General features: G+C 45.2%; 2 protein-coding genes across 3 annotated transcripts in view; one reads left to right on the top strand and one right to left on the bottom strand.

Moving 5' to 3' along the window:
* Positions 1–11,561, top strand: part of SLX4IP (SLX4 interacting protein) — a 184,809-nt gene extending 173,248 nt beyond the window's left edge. For both annotated transcript variants that reach the window (XM_023626118.2, XM_023626120.2), the window contains 2 exons: positions 5,241–5,341; positions 6,674–11,561. In XM_023626118.2, the coding sequence (XP_023481886.1) occupies positions 5,241–5,341; positions 6,674–7,397 (825 nt within the window). In that variant the 3' untranslated portion in view covers positions 7,398–11,561. The remainder of the gene's footprint in view (positions 1–5,240; positions 5,342–6,673) is intronic.
* A 10,115-nt stretch (positions 11,562–21,676) lies between these two features.
* The window catches only part of JAG1 (jagged canonical Notch ligand 1), a 35,414-nt gene continuing 32,447 nt past the window's right edge, over positions 21,677–24,643 (bottom strand). The window contains exon 26 of the mRNA XM_023626113.2: positions 21,677–23,953. Within this exon, the coding sequence (XP_023481881.1) occupies positions 23,496–23,953 (458 nt within the window). The 3' untranslated portion in view covers positions 21,677–23,495. The remainder of the gene's footprint in view (positions 23,954–24,643) is intronic.

Raw genomic sequence — 24,643 nt, 5'->3', positions numbered from 1 at the left:
GTTGTCCACACCTATGCTGGCCAACACTGAAGCCACTGGCCACATTTGGCTTTTGAGCATTTAAGAAGTGGGGAGTCAGAAATGACATGCTGGTAGTATAAAATGCACACCAGATTTTAAAGACTTAGTATAAAAATATCTCAGTATTTTTATATTGATTACGTGTTATAATAACATTGTATATATTGTGTTAAATAATATGTATTATTGAAATTTAATGTTACAAGTTTCCTTTACTTTTTTTAATGAGTCTGTAGAAAATTCCAAGTCACATATATGGCTCATGTTACATTTCTACTGGAGAGTTCTGGTCTCTACTGTGTCTCCACTTCCCTCTCAAACCCATCCCAGGTAGGCTTGGGTCCCAGCACTTCACTAAAAACAGCTTTTGTCAAGTCACCTTCTTTCTGCTGGTCAGTTTTCACCCCTAACCACTCAGCTGCATTTGACACAATGTCACTTTCAATGAAGCACTTTCTTCTCTTGCCTCCAGGGAGGTCATGTTATCCTGATTTGTCTCTTTCCTCACTGACAATTCCCTCATAGGCTCCTTTTCTAAATCCTCCTGATCTTGTCGACTTCTTCTTTTTCATCCACACTCACTCCCTAGTGGAGCTCCTCCTGACTGATGCCTCTGAGTGCCGTCTCCGTGCATTTCCCACCTTTGTGTGTGCAGCCTCGACCTGCCTCCTCCTGCACCCTGTATCTTAACTGCCTGCTGGCATCTCCATTTAGATACTCAGGAGGACTGTTAAAGTTGACACACCTAAAACTGATGGCTTGGTTGCACTTCCCCAAGCCCGTTCCTCCCCCAGTATTTCCTGTATTGGTAAAGGCTAACTTTCTTCATCCTGTTATTTAAACCACAAATCTTGGAGTCATCCTTGACTTTTCTCTTCCTCTCACCAGCTATATGCAATCCATAGCACATTCTGCTGAGTCTCCCTTCAAATTGTATTTCCAATCTAACCGCTTCTCACCACCACTGGCCTCCTCCAAGACCTGTCTTCTCTGAGTGGACCTTTGCAGTAGCCTCATCACTGGTCTCTCCTCTTCCACCTTGTCCCTCTACTCCACCCCGGATGATCCTTTTAAAATGCCAAGTCACTTTTCTTCGTGGAACCTTTTAACAGCACATCATTCTTCTTAGAATAAAATGTGCCATCCTTATAAAAGCCATACATGACTTGCCCCCCCACCATCACCAGTACACACACAGACACATCCCTCCTACCTGCTCCCTGACCCCTTCCCCTGGTTTGCTTTTTTGCTTCTCCCCGCTCCTCCAGACATACTCTATCCTCAAAGCCTCTGTGTTCATGCTTCTCCCTGCCTGAAATGCGCTTCCTCATATGCTCACGTGGCTCATCGTCCACTTGGGTCTCTGGGCAAAGCTCATCTTGCCTACCATAGCCTTCCCTGACCACCATATCTAAAACAGCACCCCCATGACCCTTTGGAGGTTTATTTCCCCTTATAACATCACCACCTGAAGCATTATATCTTTGTTTGTTTCTTATCTTCCCTGTGAGATGGAGGCTCCATGAGAGCAAGGATGTTTTCTGTGCGTCCACATCTTTCGCCACAAGGGCCTCAAACAATGTTACATACAGAATTCAGTGTTGCCTGATTAGATGATTCTGCTAGCTTCTGCTCAGTTACCAGTTCCACACCCTTTAGGGCAGAAGTTCATTAACTCTGCTGGGAAGCTTGCCTAAAATGCATATACCTTGACGCCACCCCCTAGAGATCCAAACACAGTAGATTCTGGGGTAGAATCCAGAACATTTTGGAACAAGCTCCCCAGGTGATTTTGATGCCTGGGATAGCCGGACCACACATTGCCAAACGCTACCTCAGTGTAGCAGTTTATACTTGTTTATCTGTTGCTCTGCTCTGTTGAGTGTTGTTTCCTGTATATCAGCAGTTTTTGAATCACCTGGGAACCTAAAATAGCTCTCCTAGCCCTACCCTAGATCTTGTGAATCAGAACTTCCAGAGATGGGTCCTGGGAATGTATATTTTTGGAAAGCTCCCTTGGTACCTCTGGTACAGCCAGTCTTCCCCCTAGCCTTTGAGAGCCTCAGCTGTGTTTTACGCACTCCTGAAAGAGGTGATAAACTCAAGAGCAGGTATTTTTTATGTCTTTTTAGGCCAACTACTCTTCCCATCCCTCATTAATCCAACAGTGTTCTGTTCAAAAGTAGTATTGAGTAAGTCACTGTGCAGTGAATGCCTTCATTTATCCACAATTTCAACTTGCCTTTGTAACTTGAACATCAACCAGTATTTGTAACTGCATTTCATTCCAGCCCATTCTCTGATTAGAGGCAGGAGTTGTGTCATGGTTGCCTACCTCGTTCTGGTGGGTACTCTCTTTGCAGTCATTTCTATCCAGAATTTAAAATGTGTTTCCCAGGTCAGACCAGATAGCACTGGGGTAATGTTATCCATCATCATACGCAGATACTTAACCTGTTTAACCTTCCCCTTGGACATGTACAGGAGCATGTGTGCTTTGGCTGTCCTTGACCTCAGGGTACATCCACTGGTGGCCAGAGCATCCCCAGGGAGGGAGACAAGGCCTGATCCCTTGCTCTGGGAACCTGCCTGGGCTGCTCAAGCTCCCAAGGAGGGTCTCCCTACATTAGACTTCTTCTCAGGCCAGTGGTCTTGTCCTACTTCTGTTTGGTTTTGTCCTGGAACTATATGTAGACACTCTTCACCAGTGGAAAGATTTAAAACTAAAATCCTCAAAGTATTACCAAAAATAAAAAAATAAATGGGGGGTGGGGGGCCAAGGGGACAGGACAGGTGACCAGGGAATGACATTTGCAGAATTTTATCCCTTGGCCAGATTCAGAGCTAGCTTTAAGGTTGTGAAGAACTGTAGAGGAAGGCCCAAAGAGATCCTCTTGGTTAGCCTATTTCTTAAATACCTGAGTCCCCATGAGGTGCTCACTCTGGACTTTGGGTGGCCAACTGGTAGCCTTTTTGAATACGTTGGTATTCTTTGCAGAAGATGTCAGGGTCATTATTCAGCACAGAGTCTAAAAAGAAGTGTCATCTAGGTAACATTCTCAGCACACTCTGTTGCACCTTGGAGTTTTGCCTCTGGATAAGCCACGGTTTGCATTTTGCTGCCAGATGTGAGAAGCCATTAGTAATCAGGACAACTCCCTTGGGAAGTTCTGTTCCCAGGTGATAGCTGCTTCCTCTGGAATACTTGTTTGGAGGGCACCGGAGGCTGCGATTTAGTGACAAAGGGGAGTGAATTGACCCTAGAAAAGTAAGAATGAGAGATTTCTAATGAGATCTGACAGTTCAAGGGCTGAAGAAGGAGGCTAATCTTTTTTTTTCCCTGCCCACCCAGTCTTCATACAAATGTAAATATGCCTCCTTCAGCAAATTGCCAAATGTGGCTTTAATTTGTAAGCAGGAGACTCCGCCTTGCCTTTTTCTTTTCTTCTTTTCTTTTTTTTTTTGAAAGTGAAGTCACAGGTTTTGCACTTTTTGAACTGGACATTTCCTTCTGTCACTCCGTCACTTTTTCTATTGTCCTTTTTTATCCAAGGACATTTTCCCCCATTGTTTGTTAGCAGAGGAATTTAGGATGAGAGTCGATTGTCCTATTTCTTAAAGAAGTTCTTGAAGTTCCCATAGGAAAGGCATAGTGCCCTTTAAACGAAGTTTTAAAAATAAATAAATAAAGGCAGTGATTGAATCTAACATGAGATTTGAAGGGTGTCACTATCACGGCATCATACTTTATGTGGTCTCCACAGTATCCATTGTTGTTATTTATGACCCTGTCTGCCTTCCATTGTGGACTTCTTCCAGCCTTGGGGAATTTACATCATTCCTAATAGCAAAAGGCTTTCTGGTTCCCACAGAGTTGTTCAAAGCCTGACTCATGCTCCTTATGTTAATTGTTCAGCTCTGAAAATATAGCACTTACAGGGTGTGGTTGTAAGGGGAAAATCTACTGTACTTACAGGGCATGTTTAGAAGTGTTTCACACATAAATCTCAATCTCTCTCTCATTTAACCTTTAAAATGTAGCTCTTTTTGATCAACTAGTGAGTCTTGGGGAAAAGAATGGAGAGGCATCAAAATGCAGTATAATCCAATAAAATCTATACTATTCTGTTCACTAACTCTTAAAACTGACCTGGGTTATAACTGGATATGACTTTGAATGATGTTGGTCCAGGTGTGAAACCACAGTCAGGGTTAGCGAGAGCTAAAGGCTGGTACTAAGTGGTACAGGGCAGTAATTGGACAAAGCTCACGTCATCCCGTGGGACACCAGGCATCATACTGATGGCTTCCGTCTGCCAGGCTCTCTGGGGCTGTCATTGCTAATTCCAGTGTAAGTCTGAAGCAAGGACCTACTGATAGTTTACTAAAGCTGTTCCTTGTATGAGCAACATTACACTATGGAATTTGATGGAAAAGGGTACTCAGTGTCCAGGAAATGAGAGAAATTAACACCTTGTCTGGATTATCTACTTGCTAACGAAAAGGAAACGATTCCAAAAGTACGAAATGGGTCAGTGTTGGCAAAGGTTGGGTGGTTTTTACATTTTATAATTACTTCCTTATGAAGCTTCCATGGGAACATATAAGGATAGATAGATAATCTATGAATTACATAAAACCATAGTAATGCTCTTAGTTTAAGAAAAAGACTTTTTTTTAGTAGCCAAGAATCACAAACTCCAGTTTTCAAAGTATCAGTATTAAAAGCTTTAACTCTTGATTCAGTCTTGAGTATTCAGAGGCCATATTCTGTGTCTTTGTAAATAGACAAAATGTGGGGAATGCTTAGGATAATCAGGGTACAGACCACTGCACCACCCGGTCCTTCTGGAAGATCAAAGCTCACAGACATTCTGCTGCCTGGCACAGCGATTCTGGGCTTCGTCACAGTTTGGGCCACAGAGATACCAGATATTGGCCAAGAGTTCCCAGATGGTTTGGAACCAACATCCTTTCCATTACAGTCTTGTATGTTTGTGGCGCATATGATGTATGAAGTGTTGGGCAAGGAATATAAGAGAAGTGACAATTTACCAAAAACTTCTCGATTTGAAAAAATTAAAATAGCCTAATACTAAGCAACTTCATCTAGTCTTCACAAAAATAAATCTGTTCACTCTGGCATTCAGAGTATAACTGTGTTTTCTCATGCTCAGCTAGTCGATTTCTGGTTGAACCCCTGTTATCTTTTGGAGTAGACGGAAAGAGCTCTCCATGGAGCGTCTGATTATTTTGCTGAGTGTGCGGAGAGTCCACTTCCTCCCGGCGCAAAGCTCAAGAGAAATGCTCTGAAAGAAATGTAGGTCCAGTGTGTTTCCTTCTTTTCATTTTTGACTGTCTGTCTGTATGGACCCATAACATGAAGTCTAGAATTCAACAAGAGTGCACGGAACCTAATCACCCCCCTCCCCGCCCCCCGGCACTGCCCCTGCACTAAGACGCATACTTGCTCTTCCACCTTCCTGACTTGCTTTCTCTTGCTTTCTGGACAATGGGGAGCGAGTCCTTGCTTCACAGGTGTGTTGCAAGGAGTAATTAATTACAAGCGCTTTGAAGATGAAAAGCACCTGTTGGTGGTGTGGTTTATACAGCTTTCAGAGTGACTACCGACAGATCTGAAAAAATGTGTTCTTTTCCTAAGATGCTTGTTCTGACCCTAATATAATTACGATAATCCTCATGCCCCTCATAGCAAGAGTAAGAACATGAATATATATATATTTGTTTCCAGACTAAAGCTCAGCCAAAATAAATATTTCAGCTTCAGTGTTTTGAGTTTGGTGGTTTAAGAAATTTCTTGCCAATCACAAGCCTTATAAGTATACGCTGAAGTCAAAGTCTAGTCTCTAAATTCGCACTATGCAACTTCTCTCCTGCCCCTCAAAGTGAATTTTATAATCAGAGTGAAGTTTGCATTGTCTGTTGTATGTGCTGTAGAAAAGGGGTTTGTGTGTGTGTGCGTGTGTGTATAAGCACGTTCTTTTTTTTTTAAGATTGGCACCTGAGCTAACATCTGTTGCCAATCTTCTTTTTTTTTTCTTTTTCTCCCCAAAGCCCCACAGTACATAGTTGTATATTTTAGTTGTGGGTCCTTCTGGTTGTGGCATGTGGGACACTGCCTCAGTATGGCTTGATGAGCAGTGCCATGTCCCCACCCAGGATCTGAACCAGCGAAACCCTGGGCCGCTGAAGCGGAGCGTGTGAACTTAACCACTCAGCCACGGGGCCGGCCCCGTGGTTAAGCATGTTCTTGTACACACACACACATCATGTGCTTTGGATGTATTTGAGCATTTACTTCTGGGAAAAAAATCAATATATCAAAGGTAGGCAATATGGACCCTTAACATCTGAAGTACCTATCTGCCTTAGTTAAAATATGAACTCCATCATCATTATCTTTGATAACCCAGTGATCAATAAACAAAGTGTATCCTAGTGTATTAGAAAATGTGAAAGCTATTACTTGAGCCAGTCTGCATTTAAACATACACTTGGGGATTTTTCTAGATTTGCCAGAGGGGTAGGAAGAAGGGAGGGTAGCACGTTCTCCTTTTTCAGGTAGAGGAAATGTAGCAAAGGGAATTTGGAAGAAACCGTGTCAAAACAAAAAAATCTCTCTTTGTTTTAGCGTGAAAAGAACTGAAACAAAAAGCGTCGTGAGCAAATCACAGAGCAGCAGGGACGTTGTGGGAACATCTAGTGACTCAGTGATTGCAGAGATAGCAAGGAGGAGGGGTGACAGTCAGCCTTCATCCAGTCCCCCATCCAAGTCCACGGGACAAGCAAAGGATTACATAAAGGCAGCTGAGAGCCACTGGGGTCTTCCTGTTCAAAAGCTGGAAAATGTTCATCAGACCCAGCCAGAGGACACTAGCAGCCAGCAAAAACCTCATCCTGGGGAGCGGTTAGAGACAGGGCTTCTAAGCAGGAGCCCTGCCTGTAGCTGTGAGTCAGCATCACCAGGTCCAAGACAAAGTCCACAAGGGGCCGGAACACGACAGACACGCAGGAACTGCGGCTCTGTGGAAGACTTCGACCACCACAAGAGAGTTTCTCTTGGAAGTGATCAATTAGTCTCGAGAGAAATCATCATGGAAAGAGGCAAAGCTGTCAGCGTCTTGCCAACTTTGGAGCTGTCAGATCCAGGGTTACTTCTGAAACAAGATCTGGCAAAAACCACATCTAATGAAGAGTTGCATGTTTTGGAAAATCTCTCCTCCAGACATCTTATGAAAAGTAAGCCAGGGCAGGCACAGCAGACCGGCTCGGCCACAAACACTGGAAGATTATCTACAGTTCAGGGCAGCCCAGCCGAGAAAAGAAAGAAACGAAAGAGGCCGTTGACTTACTAAGGGGAATCTCAAAGTTATAGTCGAAGAGCTAGTGGCCAAACCTGTGAAAAATGAGCGGTGTACATGGATGCTGTGATTTTAAAGGAATTGGGATGATTGTTTTAAATAGAAATTATGTATCCACATTAGGGTTAGCTTTCAAAGCAGTCACTTCCAGGAGCCTATATGCCTGTTCTAACAACATTGCTCCTTTCTCATCATATTTTAAACTGTCTTCAGAAAATTATGTTAGTGATAAACAGCCATTCACCTTGTCAGGGATGGCACCATTCCTGAAAAAACTGAATGAAGAAACCATTCATGTGTCTCCTTGACACACCACCATACAGACCATGCGATGACTTCATAGAGATGGTGTCCCGGTGCTGCTGTTCACTTCTGGGGGTACAATTTATGCCCCTGCTCCTCAGCCTGAGGAGGACAGCAGTGAAGGAACAGGCTAGTGGTTCTCACCATCTGGTCCTGGCCCCAGCGTCATTCTCTGAAAACATGTTAGAAAGGCAGATCTTGAGCACCGCCCCAAGACCTACAGAATGAGAAACTGTGGGTGATTCCAGAAACACGCTCCAGTTTAAGAACAACTGGACTGATTGGAGGCTCTCTCGTGTTTATTTCCTCCAGCCTGGCTACGATGGCCGGCCTCCAGCTCATTAGCTGGGGCCCACACGTGGACACGCACACCATCATGCTCCCTCAAACTTGTAAAGAACCACTGTAGGAGTCACTGTGTCCCCAGGTTCTTAAGAATGGCAGCCATGGCACCCAGGAGCTGTTAATTACCCTAAGAATTGCGTGACATTTATATATAATTCAGCCCAGTATTAGGGGAAGACATGGAAGAGGCTTGTTCTTGCTTGCAGCTCAGGCATAGCCCTGACCTTGCCTCCACCTCTAAGATTTTGGTTAGGTTCGGAACAGACCAGAACCCAAGGGGAACTCAGTGGCCAGAGTTTCCAGTTTCCCATTTGAAGGCTTCACAGGCAGTTTAAATTTCAGAACAGGAGCCTTCCATTTGCAGTATCACCCACTAATGTCTCCAGTGAGCTTGCTGAAATGTCACATAGTGAATCACAGCAATGACTTATTTTGGATGGACACCTACTAAAGATTTTCTTAACCTAGTTTCATCCTAAAATAGGGGAAAACTCATATTCAAAGGCCACCCATCAAATATATCTTTTTTTCTGCCTAACTTTGGGTGGTCCATTGAAGTAGTACCTCCCTAGTAACAAGGAAAATCAAGTCTATTCCCAAAAGTGTTGGAGTTAGCAGAAAAATAACCCAGAAATAGCCCGATGAAATTAAAAAAATATGGAAACAGATAGAGGATAGGTTCATGCTTAGAACTAGTTAGTGGTTTCTCTCAGCTCACTTTGTCCTCCCCCAAGTCTCCTTTCCCCACTCATAGTGTAAGGTAAGAGTCAGTAAGAGGCAGCCGTGTTTCATGGTGCCATTTTGGGTCATGAAGTTCAGTCTTGGTCACCATGCCTGGCCATGGAGGTAGAAGCTATTCCTTTGATTTTCCAAACTGCCTGGAAACCTCTCCTCTTTCTGTGGTCCTAGCCTCACCACCCCCTCCAGGATCATGGCCCTGTCCACTGATGTCCGTTCCTCTTTCCTCCTAGCTTTTTCCTGCCCCAAGCTGGTTCCAATCAAAGGATTCAGTAGGAGAAGAGGAACCCCAACAGAATACTAACCACAGTGCTCATCCAGTAGGGGTAGACTGCACAGAATGGAAAACTCCTGAGAAAGTGGTAGAACATCGATTTCCCTGGTCCATCATCATGGCCCCCACTCTTAGAGACGAGTATCCTAGATGTGCCCTTCACTGAAGACAGGACCACAGTGTGTCATCGAATCTTCTTAAACAAACAAGTTTTGGAACAGTTTAAATAGAGAGGACAAATTATAACCCAGGTAATAGGCCAAGAAATATAAACTCTCTGGAAAATAGTCCAGAATAAAAAAGACAGTCATTGCAGAACAATAGCTGCTGCCCGCCCCAGAACTCGAAGGAGATGTTTGAACTGGAGGCACCAAAGAAAGTTTTTATTTCATTAGTTAACCTGGGCCTGGTGGTTAGAGCCAATGCTTGTACTTTTAATGACTTTCTTTCAAGAAAAGTCTTGGCTTTCAAGTTTGGCTTTTTTGTGGAAGTAATAATTACTGTGATCTAAGAGAGAAAATAGCATCTTTGACTGTAGATTGATAGGGTATTTCTCACCGCCGTCATGTACATGGGATTTTAAAAGGATTAACGGAGGGAACAGCTCTCCGCTTCCACACTGTGGCATGTGTTCGAGGAATTTTGACATAAGCATTTTCCTCCCACATGTCTGAAACACCCCTGGATCTCTTGTTACTTGAGTGGTTGTGTGATGCTTTGGATATTTGGACGTAAAAGGGAAAAATGGCTGCCAGGTTTTTTTGTTGCTTATTAGGTGGGAAATGAAGACTTCTCTACTGCTGGAAGTGGTATGTGTTTTGAAATTCTTAATAATTCAGTATCTGAAAAGCTGAGACCCTGTCAATATTCTTAGTCAAAAAGAATAAGTTCTTCAGCCACTTACTTAATAACCCCAATTAAATGGTACTCACGTCCCTGGAGCTCTGATGCGTGAAGAAATGTGGATCCAATTCGATTAATGTTATAACTTTGAACTCTCCAACTTTTTCAGTGTCATGGCTTCTAAGTCACCTCCACATGCTTTCAAATGACTTTTTGGTAGATAGGTAGATTTGGTAGATTGGTGTTGGGTTTTTGGGTTTTTGTTAATGTCTGTAAACAACAAATATCTGATAACAGTCAGTGTGATTTTTCTTTTCTTTGCCACTGGACAGTAACTGCCATCCAGATACGCATGTAAATTGCTAAACGCAAAGGAGCAAACGTTTAGGGAGAGAGGAGTGCTACAGCTTTTTTGTTCATTTATTTTAATATTAAAGAAGAAGGAAAATGTATTTGATTTTATAAAAAAGAATCATAGAAACTCTCTGTATTTTGATTTGTGGAGAATATAGCTTCTCTCTCAATGAGGTATCTCAAGAAATATCTTGGGGACAACAAGAGGATCACTGTTAATTTGCTTTTGGTGTCATGTTTGGGTTTTAGCTTGAATTATTGTGCATATCAGTGGCCTTTGATTTCAGAAAGAGCTTGGTGAGGGCAGAGCACAGAAGGGAAGGAAACCTCTGTGCCCAAAAGAATGGCCTCGGGTCACAGTGTCGCCATTCCCAATTTGCTTCAATTCCTTCTTGTCAGGCCCCACTGTAATAATACAAAATTCGAGTGAGTGGCCCTCCTTTTGAGGTAACAAGTGGCTTTCCTAAGAGCCACGGGTTCTCTTTTCATCATGCTATGACTTGAATATGGAAATCATTTTCATTTCTTCTTTTCTCTTATGAGGAAATTTCCATTCTTGATTTGTCAAAACGAAAGAGTTCATTCCTTGTTATTGAAACACTAATGAATTGAAACACGTTGGAGCAAGTAAAATATCAAAATTAAGCTGATTTCTGTTAAATAGTTTAAAGCCTTCCCTTAGTACAGAATGAAGTTACTTCAGATAATTACTCAGGACAGAAGTCTAACCATATATATCATTGGTATTACAATTTAATGATACGATTAAATTCTTAGAAGTCTGAGGAACTCATGTAATTTTGTTTCTATATTTAACAAGACAACGAACAAACTTATGACAACGTGTAGCTTAACAGAGGGGACTCAAGTGGGTCAAATTATTGCTTTTGTCAAGAACTACTCAGTCCTGGGCTTGAATTTAATCACATTCAAATAAGCTTTATTATGTCCCATAATATTACCGTGTGTTACCTTATAATTGCCATTACAGTTATTCATCAAAAATCTTCATTCTTTAATTAAACAAAAACCAGTAAAACCATACATTTGACCGTAAAGCATCTGATCCGGTGACTGAGGATGTGGATTTGACAGACCCCCACAATACCTTTCTTCAGTCAAGTGAGAAAGCCTAACACTGTGATAATCACCAGGAGAGCTCTTGTTTCCATTGGCCTGTCTTCTCATTTGTTTCATTTAAACTATGTAAATAGTTGTACATGCCAAGGGGGTGAAAGTAGTATGTAGTGGAAGTGAAACTGTTTTATGAATAAAAAGTAAAATTGTTTTAAAAAATTAAATTGGTGTCTGTCCCTTTTCTTCAAAACAAGTGAACTGACCCTAAGGAATATACATCCAAAATGCCCTTTTCTGAACATACTATTTAAAATTATATTCTATTTGCTAGAGACTTTTCTCATCCTTGAAGCAATTCTGAGAAATGCCTCATTAGGCGATTTCGTCATTGTGCGAACATCACAGAGTGTACGTACACAAACCTAGGTGGTATAGCCCTACTACACCCCTGGACTGTATGGTACTAATTTTATGGGACCACCGTCGTATATGCGGTCTGTCGTTGACCAAAACCTCATCATGCAGAGCATGACTGTAAGCAAAGGAGCTCTGTATTTGAACCATTGGCCTTAAAGATTTAGGTTTGGAAAACCCTGCGTGAGATGCTGTGATTAAATTGGTCCGTAAGATTTTGGGGTGGTCTTCACAAGGCAGATGCGTTCCCACTTCTGTTCTCAATTGTGAGCTAAGATAGACCCCTCTTGTGAGGGGTTAAAGTATGCGAACTTGACTCCTTTCCAGAGAATCTTGACATCTCCCAAGTGGATTCATTTCCATTTTCTAAGTGGATCTAGCCTTTGTTCAGCACTGAATAAAGTCCTAGGCGCACATTTTCTCTACATTGCTTTTTATGACAGGATCCCAGCCTCTCTAGTTGCTTATAAATATAGTTTACCTTTGGATCCTCCACATAATTTTTCAGAAGCGTTTCAATATCAGGTTGGAATAATGTATTTGAATAGCTGTTCGTGAAGTGCTGAGAACCACTGTAATCAATGAAGCAGAGCGCATCTCTTCTTAGTGTTTTGGTCGTGGCAGCATACCATATGGCCTCGTCCACAGGAAGGATGCCCTGCCCTGGACCTGGGGCCTGGACTGGGGATCTGGAGACCGCATGATGGCATGGTGCTGCAAGCCACAAATCCTCTGTCCAGGCTGCTGCTTTGCCACTAATTGGCTTGTGTGTTTTAGGACAAGTCACTTAATGTCCCGGGCCTCAGTTTCTTCATTTGTCAGATAAAATTATCTCTAATATTTTAAGTGCCACACTTGGCTCTGTAGAGTCCTGAGGTAAACATACCACTCCTGTGTGTTAATTTCTCCATCCATTTCAAAACAGGTTCTTGACACTGGCCACATATTGGAATTACCTGGGTTGCTTCTAATTAAATTAGAATCCTGGAAATTTGGCCTGGATATTGGCAGTTTTAAAGTTCCTCAAATAACGATTCTCGTGAGAAGCCATAGTTAAGATCTATTGTTTAAAAATATGGGGTGGGGGAATTTAAGTACTGGATGCTAAAAGAGGCAAGGTCTGCTAAGAGCTGAGTATCCTTTAGAACAGGGGCTTTGTACCCCCTTTCAAATGAATGGAAAAGGCTGTGGTGACAAGGTGTCAATAGGAGGGCATGTTAATCATACAAAGAGATGTTTTTTTTCTCCTCGAGGCCCCTGGACATCAGTAATGCTGCTTTAGACCCCACACGTCAGAGCACAGCTTCATCTTCGCCAGCACGGAGACATTGTTACCCTCAGACAGAAGATGAGTTTTTAAAGCACCTAAATAATTGTCTGGGGCTTGCCTTTGATCCATGATCATTAATACCATTAATAAGCTCTCAAAAAGTGCGTGTGAATCTCGAGTTCACATTTGGCAGGGCAGTGGAAGAATGAACGCTTTTAAAATAGTTTGGCTCAGAAAGCGCATCTGAAATAACCCTGTGGGAAAATCAGGAGAATTTCTCATCCTCCGAAGGATTACCTAGGCTGAGATGCTGACCTCGTGTTTTCAGTTCAGTTACATTTCTTCAGACCTCATCTATTACCCAGCCTGATTTATTTTCGGGGGTGAGTAGGCTGTGGGAGGGGACTCTGGTGACGGACAGTTCTCATGTTTGCCTTTTGTCTTCTCCACAGTTCCCCAAAGATCATAACATATATATATTTCTTAAAAAAAAGACCAGCTTCTTCATGAGATTTACTGCAGCTTTTCTCTCAGAAATTAGAGCTGAAGAATTCTCTCCTCTTCAAGCTTGTGAGGCGACGAAGCCCCAGAAGGCCGGGTGTGCGCGGGGTGAGCAGAGCGCTGACCTCCATCGGGGGAGAGGTCAGATCAGCACACAAGACTCAAAAGGGAGGAAGAAAAAGCAACTCCTCAGCGGGGAGTTTGACTTGCTTTAGGGCAGAAGAGCTTTTATAAATAAGTTCCCAGTCTCCCACGCCCTCTCGCAGGCTCTTCTGTTACTAGTCCTGTCTCTGTGCTTAGACACACACGCACCAACACACACACACACTCACGGACATAGACACAGCTCTTCACTCACTGCCTCTCATCCTTCTCTCCACCTGCCCCTCGAACTGTGGGATGGACTGGCAGACCCTTCACCGGAGGACGCAGGTGATGGATTGACTGGGAATTTTTCTAGGCCCAGTGGCTCTTAAGGCCTTTTCAGTCCCTCCTTAACATGCTCAGCTGGTGAGAAGAATGCAGAGGGCTCTTTCCCAAACCCACTGTGGGTGCCTGGGAGGATTAATATGAGCCCATCCATTCCTGTTGTCAGAGGGAGAAGGTGAAATGGTAAATTAGGGCGACCTCCAGCCTTGATGTGGCAGACTGGGCTGGGCGTTTGGGATATGTCCCAGTAGGAGGAGCCTGAAAGGACCTTCCTGTAATGATGCCAGAGTGAACTGGGGCTTGTGAAACAGCAGCACTGCTTTGATTTGTATATTCCCCTTAAAACGCTTCCCTGGTGAGCCTTTTCCCAGTGCCTTCTGCTCGGCTTGGTGACCACCCAGAGCAGCGTGGAGACTGCGTGGGCAGAGGCTGGGGCCCCTAGAAAAGCAGCCACAGGTGGCTCTCCAGTAAAAAGTGCCCCGTCAGTCTGAAAGCACTTCTGGGTGGAAGAACTCTCTGTGTTAGAGATGCAGGGGATCTGCTGTTGGGGCTCTTGTTTTGATGCTGATATTCTCCAGCTGGAAGAACCTTCTGGATCACACGTAAAATCTCTACAGGCTCAGAGTCAAGCAGACTGTCCATCCATCTGAATTTTCTACATCGAATTGGCCTTCCTTTCCCTTGAAGATAGTATTTCTCGGTACAGGTTTATCAAATTGTGTGTTCTGAGTCTCAGTTGTGGAAATGATTTTGGTGGCTGTTCCACATGTTTGTAAGGTCTAATTCCAGGTCTTGGTAATATTGTAGAAAAGCTCACTGAACTTGAGAGAAACCTGAACTTTCTGCCACCAGCTGTGCATGTCCACCTAGGCCAGCTGCCCAACATGTGAGGCAAACATAGGGAGAGGAGATGGTGGGAGAGACGACGGGGCTCTGTATTTAGAGGAAGCGGCCACTGTGCAGTGAGGACAGAGAAGAGAGAACTTCCTTGTAGGGAAAGGCTGGGGCGGGGGGCACATAGCAAAGTATTTCTGAGATGTCTCATCTACTGAAAACCTCATCAAGAAAACAGGAGTCAAGGGGGCCTGCCCTGTGGCGCAGCAGTTAAGTTTGCACGTTCCGCTTCGGCAGCCCGGGATTCACCGTTTTGGATCCTGGGTGCGAACCTATGCGCCGCTTGTCGAGCCATGCTGTGGCAGGCGTCCCACATATAAAGTAGAGGAAGATGGGCACGGATGTTAGCTCAGGGCCAGTCTTCCTCGACAAAAAAGAGGAGGATCGGCAGCAGATGTTAGCTCAGGGATAATCTTCCTCAAAAAAAAAAAAAGAAAACAGGAGTCAAACATCACATTTCATAAGGAGAGAAAACTGGCCCAGGAGTTTGTGTCCTGGAGTCCTCCAAGGCCAGCACCTGAGCTTACCTCATTTGGCCCTAGTTTTATAAAACCAGGGGCGAGGGGGAGGGGATATAGAAGAAATAACTATGTTATTATTATTTAGAGGCTTTGGAGAGTTATCTGTAGTGGCAGACCATGCACTATTGTAGAATTTAACTGGGCACCAAGTATTTTGTGGTCCTGTAGTTTGTGCTTACCTTGAATGAGCTTTTCCTTCTGCTACGCAGGTAATAGGCACTGACTTGACTGGGGAGAGCTGACAATTTGTATAGTCAAAACCAAATATAGCACCTACAGGTGACAGGGTCTGGTACGACTCCCTTTACGGGGCCTGTATTAGTTTGCTGTTGCTGTGTAACAAATTGCCATCAACTTAGCAGCTTAAAACAACACAAACTGACTGTCTCATTCTTTCTGACACCTTTTAGCTGGGTCCTCTGCTCTGGGGTCTCATAAAGCTGGAATCAAGATGTCAGCTGGACCCTGTCCTCATCTAGAGGCTCAACCAGCAAAAGATCCACTTAGCTCCCTCAGGTTGTTGGCACAATTTTTTCCTTGCAGTTGGGAGCCTAAGGGTCCCATTGTTCTGCTGGTGGTTGAGTGGGGGGCGGGGAGGTGGGGGGAGAGTGGAGGTGTGGGGCAGGAAGGTGGCTCAGCTACCAGAGGCTGTTCTCAGGCCCTTGCCATGTGGCCCCTTTATGTCAATGGAGAAATCTCCCTTGTGCTGAATCTCTTTCACAGTTTTGAGCCTCTCTGCCCTCTCCTTCTGTGACCAGGCAGAGAAGACTCTCTGTTTTTAAGAGCTCCTGTGATTAGGTCAGCCCTAATTGGGTAATCTTCATATTTTAAAGCCAACTGATTTGGGACTTTATTTAGGCCTTCAAAATCCCCTCACAGCAGTACCTGGGTTAGTGTTTGATCAAATAACCAGAGGCCAGGAATCTTTGGTGGCCTTCCTGAGACCGCGTCTACCGTTAGATCCAACGGCCCTTAGCTCTTCTCTGAGGGGGGCCCAGTTTGATGGTGAGAACAGACACTGTCGTCAGAATCCAGCTGGATTCCTTATCTTTTAATGGACTCTGTATTGTGTCACGGGATGCTTAGAGAAATACAGAGAAAAGCGTTCTTTCTTCTTCCTGCAGCCCTGTTCATGAATAGTAACAGTGGCAAACATTTATTAGCACCATTTCACAGATAAGGAAACCGAGACGAAAACATTTTTGAAACTTTCCCAAGTAAGTGGCAGAGCCCAGAATCCAGGTCTGTTCGACCCCAAAGCCCAGAAACTCTGCCATTGGGCCACACTTGTGTGAGCCCAATGCCGCACAATACCAATGCCAGGAATCAGGAAGGAAGAGCTGTGATTGGAATCAAGGAAGTCTGGCTCTGGACTGCATGCCTGTCACCACTGGGCCTACAGCCTGGCTTTGCGCACTGAGGAGGTGAAAGTAACAGGCGACCGGTGGGGCCCATGTTAGGCAGAGTGCTCTGAAGGGAATGTTCGGGACCTCTTCTGAGTGTTGGACCAAGAACTCACAGGAAGTGCAGAAATAAGGGGAGCTGGATGTGGGGAAAGCCAGAGGTCGTGGTGTAGGCTTGCCCCCCACCTCCCATCCCTTCCCACTCCTTTTCCTTTCCCTCTCAGGTACTCCTTTCCTTAGTTTTGTGCAAACCTGTAGCTGTTTCACATTCGTGCTCTTCTTTTCAGTTTTATGCCTTGAATTCTTTCAAAAACACTTCCAAAAGCCATCGCTGCAAAGCCAGAGCCAGCCCCCCGAGAGTGTCTGGTGGTGAATGCCCCGAACTTGGAGGGTTTACATTTCTTTCTCTAGGACAGGGTTTTTCCAAGAGGTTCAGCGTGGGTGCCTCAGCGCATAGGAAACTTTTGCATAATATGTAATTCTGGCCTACCCTGACACGACAAACAGGTTAAAGATGACTTGTGGGATCCGCTCCTAATCCCTCAGCAGTGGGCGGGGAGAGCGCGGGGGAGTAGGCTTTCTGGGGTGTTGGGTGGAGGAAGCAGAGCTGCCCACAGGCAGTTCCAGGAACTCCCAGATCTGTCTGTGCTGGCCCAGCTACACACCGGACGTGGCGAACTTTATCACATTCAAGCTACTTGGATTTTGGTATTTTGAGACACTCAGGTGATCTTTCCCTGTTAACCTGGAAGTAGCCTGCCAGGGAAGCAGGAGTGGTCAGGGAATGTGGGATGAGGCCTGTTTATAGTTGCAATCACCTGACACTGGTTTGGACCCTCCCAACTGCGTTTCAGACAGAGAGAGCAGCACTATGCTGAAAACTCCTGTCAAGCATACGTGTGTGTCTATGTGCATGAGTGTGCATGCGTGTGCATGTGCAGGGAGAAGTAGGATGTAGTGAGGCTGTCAATTTCCTTTCTGCACCTCTTTTCCTGCAATTCATTTTATAATTCTATGAAGCAGAAACTAAAAAGGAAATCTGAAGCTGCCCAGAACAAAGGAGCCACCCACAATGGGACGGGGCTTGTCTGCCTGTGGTTCGGAAAACACCTATTGCTCTCAGATTTATAAAGATGTCACTTTCTAGGCAAAACCTGGAGGAGGCAAAGCTCAGATCGACGAAACTGTCTTTGCAGCAGCTTCCTGTGGCCTCCCTTGAGGCTTTGTGTCCCCTTTTTAAAATTGCTGATCTCCCAACTCCTCACCTTTGAAAACCATGCCAAGGGGAGGATCCGAGCATAAACCTGCTGTCGGACCGCACAGCAAATTCCCAGAAAAGGCAGAAAACACAGCAGCGCAGAAAGCAGGGGCCTCAGGCTCCGGTCCTGGCTGTTGCTAACTCTCTGTATGACCTCGGATAAGTCCCCGAACCTCTCGAGGCCTCAGTTTCCCCTCTTGGGAAAGTCATGGGGGTTGGATCCTTTGAGCAGTAAGGTCTTCAATTGCATTAACAACCAGTGAATCTAAGATGAAGGCTTTCAACTGCACATTTCTCAGCAAGGATGAAATAAAGCAGCTTTTCAACTTCAAGTGTAAAACAGAGAGGGGGCCAACGCATTTGGTTGCCTGAGTAGTCATTAGGAAGCCAGCTGCAAACTTGTGTATTTCCCTCGGGGATCCTGGAGGAGCCCACTAGCCCCGCCAGGGGAGCTTCTCTTTAAAACAAAGCTGGTAGTTTCATGTTGCTGGCATCTGCTTCTGCTGTCAAGATAATTCAACCCTTGGTGCCCTGGTGTGGATATTTGCAGGGAGAGGGGATAAGATGGGGTGGGGTTGGGGCAGGCGGGCCTCCATTCGAGGTCCTTATTGGATTTAGGAGCCTTTACTCTCCAAGTTAACTTTCCCAGCTTGCATATCACAGGTTAATACCGGACCTGTGCATAATGATACATAATTTAAGACTTGTAAAAGCTGCCTAGGACTTGAAAGAAGCACATTCTAAGCCAGGAAGCTTGTGCCCGGCATGCAAGAGCAAGTAACACAGGTAGAATTTATGTCCAAAGTGAGGGAGCCACGCCCTCTTGACACGCTCTCAGAGGGTGCCATGCAGGTGTGCAGGCCCCTGTGCTGCCAGGGAGTGGTACCCGCAGCCCCGCAAGCGTCACCTGCACTTGCTCTTTTCTTTTAACAACCATTGGAAGGCAACTGTTCACAAAGGGAAATTCGTTATTTTTAATAGGCCCAGAAACATCTCGTGGATTTGAAGTGGTGCAACAAGATTGCCCTAATGGTTTCTAAACTTTGTTTTTAAGACTCCTGGGGCCAGAACCCTACAGAAGTGCCTTGGGGCACCCTTCTACCTCTGATAACCAAGCTGTCTGTTGGCATTGTGGTAGACTGACATGGCCCAAGCCGGGATGTTTGGCTGCTTGTGGGGTGGAAAAAAAATGTTAAGAAAAATAATTGTTGTTTTTGCAAACTATCTATTTAAAAACAGAACCTCAGGAAGCAGAGTTCTGTTCCAATGCTTGGATGAATCAGAGCTTACAAAGTATAAATACACATTAGCAGGAGGAGGCTTCCCATAACCCATGTGCTTGTGTGTCTTCCCAGACCAGGAACCTCTGAACTCCTGTTTCTCATTCCCAGTAGAGGCAAGAGAGAGAGCCGCAGTCGAAACGGAAATGATGGAACACTGCTCAGCCCAAGTTGCAAACCTCTGTAGGCATGTAGGACTTTTTTTTTCTTTAAAGGCACCCAGTTTTTAGCCACACACTTGCTCACTTCTGGGTAGACAGGTGTAGGCCGTTTAAGAAAGGGGGAAGCCCATGCTCTGGTTCCTTTGGCTCTTTGCTACCTAAGAAATAGCACCAAAGAAGTTAACTTTGACTCCCTGACCCCCGCAGATCAGCCAATAAACATGAGGCACTTAGACCACAACTTGCTCAAGGGGCAGTGTAATTATTTTACTTAAAAATGATGTCAGGTGGCAATTTAGCAACAAACTGGCTTCCAGGCTACTTAATTCAGTTTAACAAGGAGGACAAACATTGTAATTAATGTAGGGCTTGTACTTTGGTACTTTAGTAGAGTTCTCAAATTTTACTGTACAGAAGCTGGGGAGCAGAGGAGAGCTCGTTGAAAACAGATTCCCAGGCTCCACATGTGAACCGTGGGGGCAGGCCTGGGAATCTGTCTTTAAGAGAAACCTGCTTACAAGTTACGCTTCTGGTCATCACCCAGTCTCACTGGGCTTTTAGTCAGTTAAGATCTACTCCTCTTTTCTGTTCTAATTCCGTGGTGTCTAAGTCTAGAATGCCAGGACCGAGTTTCCCATCCTAGAACAACCAGCCTTGAGTTCATTCTTTCCCGGAGTTGTATGGTATAGTCTAATGCTGGGGTTCTAGTCGGCCAAGTTTCTGGCTTGAAAATTCTTTCTCTTCCAGGGTCCCCTTAAAGAGGGCCCAGAACATTCACTGGGAATGGGAAAGGTACCGAGTCCCTTCTCTCCACGTCCCTGCCCCCGGGGTAACCAGGGCTCCTTCTACCTGGAGAAAGGGGAAAGCCGCCCTTCCGATTAAGGTCCTGGCTTTGGGCTGTGGCCACGTGAGACTGATCTCTGCCTCCCCACTACCGAGTGTCCCGACTCAAGGCTCCTGAAAAGAACACATGTGAATCTCAAGATCACTTCTCTCCTGGAATAAAGAATTGCAGAGGTTCATTAAACTTTTCTTTTTCTTGGCACAAAAGCATTTGGCAACTGCCCAAGGAATTCTAGGGTCCTGCAGAATTGAAGTTTACAAACCACTAGAGCAAAGTATTGCTTCAGGATGGCGTTTGAATTCAGCGCTCTAAACCAGACTGTGTCCTGGCTCATTGGATCTGTACCAGGACAGCCCTTCTCCCTCTCTCTGACCCCACCCTGCAGAAGCCAGCTGTCTACCAGCAGAGATTAGTGACAGAAAGTATTGCTACACTAGGGCAGGGAGATGTCATGGGAATCCAGACTTGTCGCTGTCCAGGTCCTTCGGGCTGCCTCCCCAGAGCCAAAACACACTGTCACAGACTCTGACTCCCTCAATGGCCTCTGCTCATGCAGGAGGAGCGCGGCATACTTAAAGCCCACGGTCCACTCTTAAACAAGATGCCCATTAGGGAACCCAATTCCTAGCCTGGTAGAAAGAAAGTAGTTTTCCAAGAATGAAAGAAAACATCGGGCAGCTTTTCCTCCATTCGTTGCTCCAGTTGGAGTTGTACTATGAAAACTGGAGGTGGGTGGCTGGCCTGAATGCCGCAGCGCTGGGGGACAGCTCGAGGGGAGGTTAAGCTTTGGCTTCCCAGCCAGAAGCAGGGAACTCCCGGCAACTCCGCGCAGGTGCTGGAAGCTGTCCAGATGCCCATCACCACGGCGGCTCAACCCTCCCTGCAGAGGTGCCAGAGGCAAAGCTTCTCCCACCCCACCGCATGAGGCAGGGGCAGGGATGTGTTTGCCTCTGGCCCCAGCAGCCACGGAACCATAGCGTCCTGCCTTTAACAGGTGGAGACAGCCCAACTCTAGAACCTCATGGAAGCCCAGACACCTGGCACCCCAAGGCTGCATGGCAAGGCCAGCTGAACACTCACTTCTTGGGAACAAGGTGATGAGTCGATGGGCCCTAAGCCCAGAAGCCTGTAACTATTTCCTGTGCAGTGAGGAAACCACCCCGGAGGCGTAAACATGCTCAAAAGCCATGAGGGTGTGGTCTGTAATGATGGCAAGACATTAATATTAATCCAAGTAGCCAGAAAAAAAACGCATTCATTCTCCCTCTTCATCCCCCAACGCCAAATCCAAGCCGTTTAAAACCCTTTTAAGTGTGGTGGGCATTTCCCGTGAGTGCTCACAAACAATTCACCTCCACACTACAGGCCATTAATCCAGTGGTGTTTATTCAAGCAGTATTCACACTTGCTGTTGAATAACAAGGGAATCAAGGCCCCCAAGACAGGGCTCTCACAGCTCCAGCTTCACAGCAGCCCCACCGTTTGAGAACTTCAGATGAATTTTGTGCCTGAAAAGGCTTTCAGTTCTTCGTCCGTCCGTTGCCCCATCAAGCACGGCCTATTGACCAAACCCCGATGACCAGAACAGACTCAGCGGGGTGGCAAAGGCCCAGCGCAGAGCCGGGCAGAACTACATAAGCTCAGAAGAGGCCACACTGTTCCATGTTTTCATACAAAAAATTTAATAAATATTACTTTTCAAAATTTATTGCCAGGAACAACACATCAAAGATGCATTTTTATGTTCATATAACACTAATAGAACAATACAAAGTATCTTCACGGTCTCAACGGTGAACCAACGAAATTACTGTTTTATAAGCCTTGTTGATCTTAAACTTGGGAAGAGCATTTTGATTTCCTCAAATTAAGGCAGGCAGTATACTCTATGGCAAACCTAAACAGTGATCTTACTGGACATTTTACGGTTCAAGTATTCAACTAGCTTATTAGAATACTCCCTAAATGCAGTAGATAACAAAAATCAAATCTACAAGTGGTTCCGTATTACATACGAATGGTGAAAAGAAATCAGAATTTACAAAATAAGATTGGTGTGCTTCCAACTTCACACGACTTGATATTTTCAATGATACTCAACCACTCACGTTTCGGCTGCGTTAAGTCATAGCTCACCTTGTTCCCTTAAACTGCTGGGTAGCAGATCACCTGCCTGTCTTTTCAAGTCTAAAGCAGAAAAAAAAAAAAAAAAAAACCTGTTCTAGACTAATTCTCAAACTGCCTCAGTCAGTCCTTAAAACGTGTTTTAAAGTGATGCTAGAGAAGGTGTTTTAAACATCTGACATCGTACAAAAGAAAGATTCCACCAGTATTCCAGGCACGGAAGCCCATCCTATTGTCTTAAAATAAACTATTTTCAAACACCTTAATTTTGGCTTACAGGCAACACGTAATAAGAAAATAAGTTCAAAAAAATAAAGCCATACACTTACAATGCTATCAAAAACCTTCGATTCTAAACACATACATATAAATAAAAAGGAATGATGTTTTAAGGCTCTTGATTATTAAGTTAATAAATCAAATATACACAGTGATTAATAAAAAAAGAATTATTTACATAACTATACAAAAATTCTACTTTTGACACATTTTTCCTCTTTAAATTCTTCATTTTACCAGCAACTGCTGACATCAAGAGTCCCCCCTCCCCCAACAACAAAATACAATAAAAAAAATAAATAATAAACTCATTTGTGATAGTTGCTGTGGTTCTGAGCTGCAAAGGCACTTTCAAATACAGAACTACTTGTACGTCATCATAAAACCAATATACAAAAACAACTCAAGAGTCAATAAATATAAATAAAACTATGATCCTAAGACCGCATCACCATCGGGACATCTGGCAGAAGTGGAGGCTCAAGGCCTGGGGGCCGGGCATTCTCCGGGGAGCCTGATCCAAGATGTGTCGGCTGTGGGAAAGGCGCACCAGTGCACTCTCGACTGGTTTTTGCATAGCTGTGAGATGCAGCACTTGACTTCCCAGCCAACCACAGAAACTACCATTGCCAGTGTAAGCCAGCTTGTCAAAACTTAAATTAACACAGGGTTCTAAGTCAACAACAGCCTCAGACTGGAATAGGACACGACAGTTGAAAGAACTACAAGCCCCGAGTGCCCTCGACTCTACCTAGCGGTGGCGGCAGCACCCACAGGCTGCTATACGATGTACTCCATGCGGTTGAGGCTCTGGGCACTCTCCAGGTCTCTGTTGTCCTGTTTGTTTGTCCAGTTTGGGTGTTTTGCCGGCGTGCCGTTGGGGGGCTTCTCCTCTCTGTCTACCAGCGTGTACGCCGGCTGTTTGGCAAACCGGGCTTTCTGCTGGTGCTTATCCATGTCGTCCTCTTCCACCTCCGAGTTGTGTGTCCTTATTTTTGACATTTTGGAGTTTTTGTTCTCGTAATCCTTGATGGGGACCGTGTTGGCCCCGTGCTTCTCGATGGGGTTTTTGATCTGGTTCAGCTGCTCCCTCACGTTGTTGGTGGTGTTGTCCTCGGAGGCTGAGCGAGCGTGGCTGCTGGGCTTCCGCCGTTTCCGCACGCACCAGTAGAAGGCTGTCACCAGGCAACAGATCCAAGCCACGGTTAAGACGGAGCTCAGCAGAGGAACCAGGAAATCTGCAAGGCAGGCACCAAGCCAATGAACTCTCGGAAGAAAAGCAAAGCAGCCATCCTGGCACAAAAGGGCAACCGTGCTTCTCCTGTCCTTCATCCCTAACACGGGCAAAGGGAACAAGTCCCTTCTCACAACTGCATGTTGTCACTTCACAGCTTGATAACCAAGTGCTGGGACCAGGGCCCTTGGAGACCCTGACACTCTTGTTCCCAGAGAGACTAGGCAGAGCAGCAGCCCCTACAGGCTCCCCAATTCCATGTAGGGAGAGCGGCTGTGGTTCAGTCAAGGGGAGTCTGGCTACTGAGGGGGCTCATTATAGGACCCAGTTTTCAAAATTATCAGAAACCCAATCTGAGTGTGGATAGCTCAAATGCCCCATACAGTTATGTGCCCAATTTCTCACCTAACTACAACAATGACGCGCAAGATTGTCAAAAGGGGAGTCTGGATGTGCTGCAGGGCCATCAAGCTGTCTATCAAACCAGTGTCTCACAGTCCTTAGGACGGTCTGTCCCATGACACCAGAACGCCAAGGGAGGCTTTGCACTGCCAAGAACTCAAGGCTCAGCGATGCTCTGCCCCAGGGCTTGGCGAGGGATCTGGGAACAGTGCCTGTTCTTCAGGGCTGCCTGCCTGTGAGAGCACCACTTATTGGCAGGGGAAAAAGTCAGGGCCACCTCTGCCCATCGCCA

Source organism: Equus caballus, chromosome 22 (assembly GCF_041296265.1).
Source record: "Equus caballus isolate H_3958 breed thoroughbred chromosome 22, TB-T2T, whole genome shotgun sequence".
NCBI classification, from domain to species: domain Eukaryota; kingdom Metazoa; phylum Chordata; class Mammalia; order Perissodactyla; family Equidae; genus Equus; species Equus caballus.
Note: the sequence above shows the minus strand (reverse complement) of the source record. Positions and strands in the feature narration are given on the sequence as shown.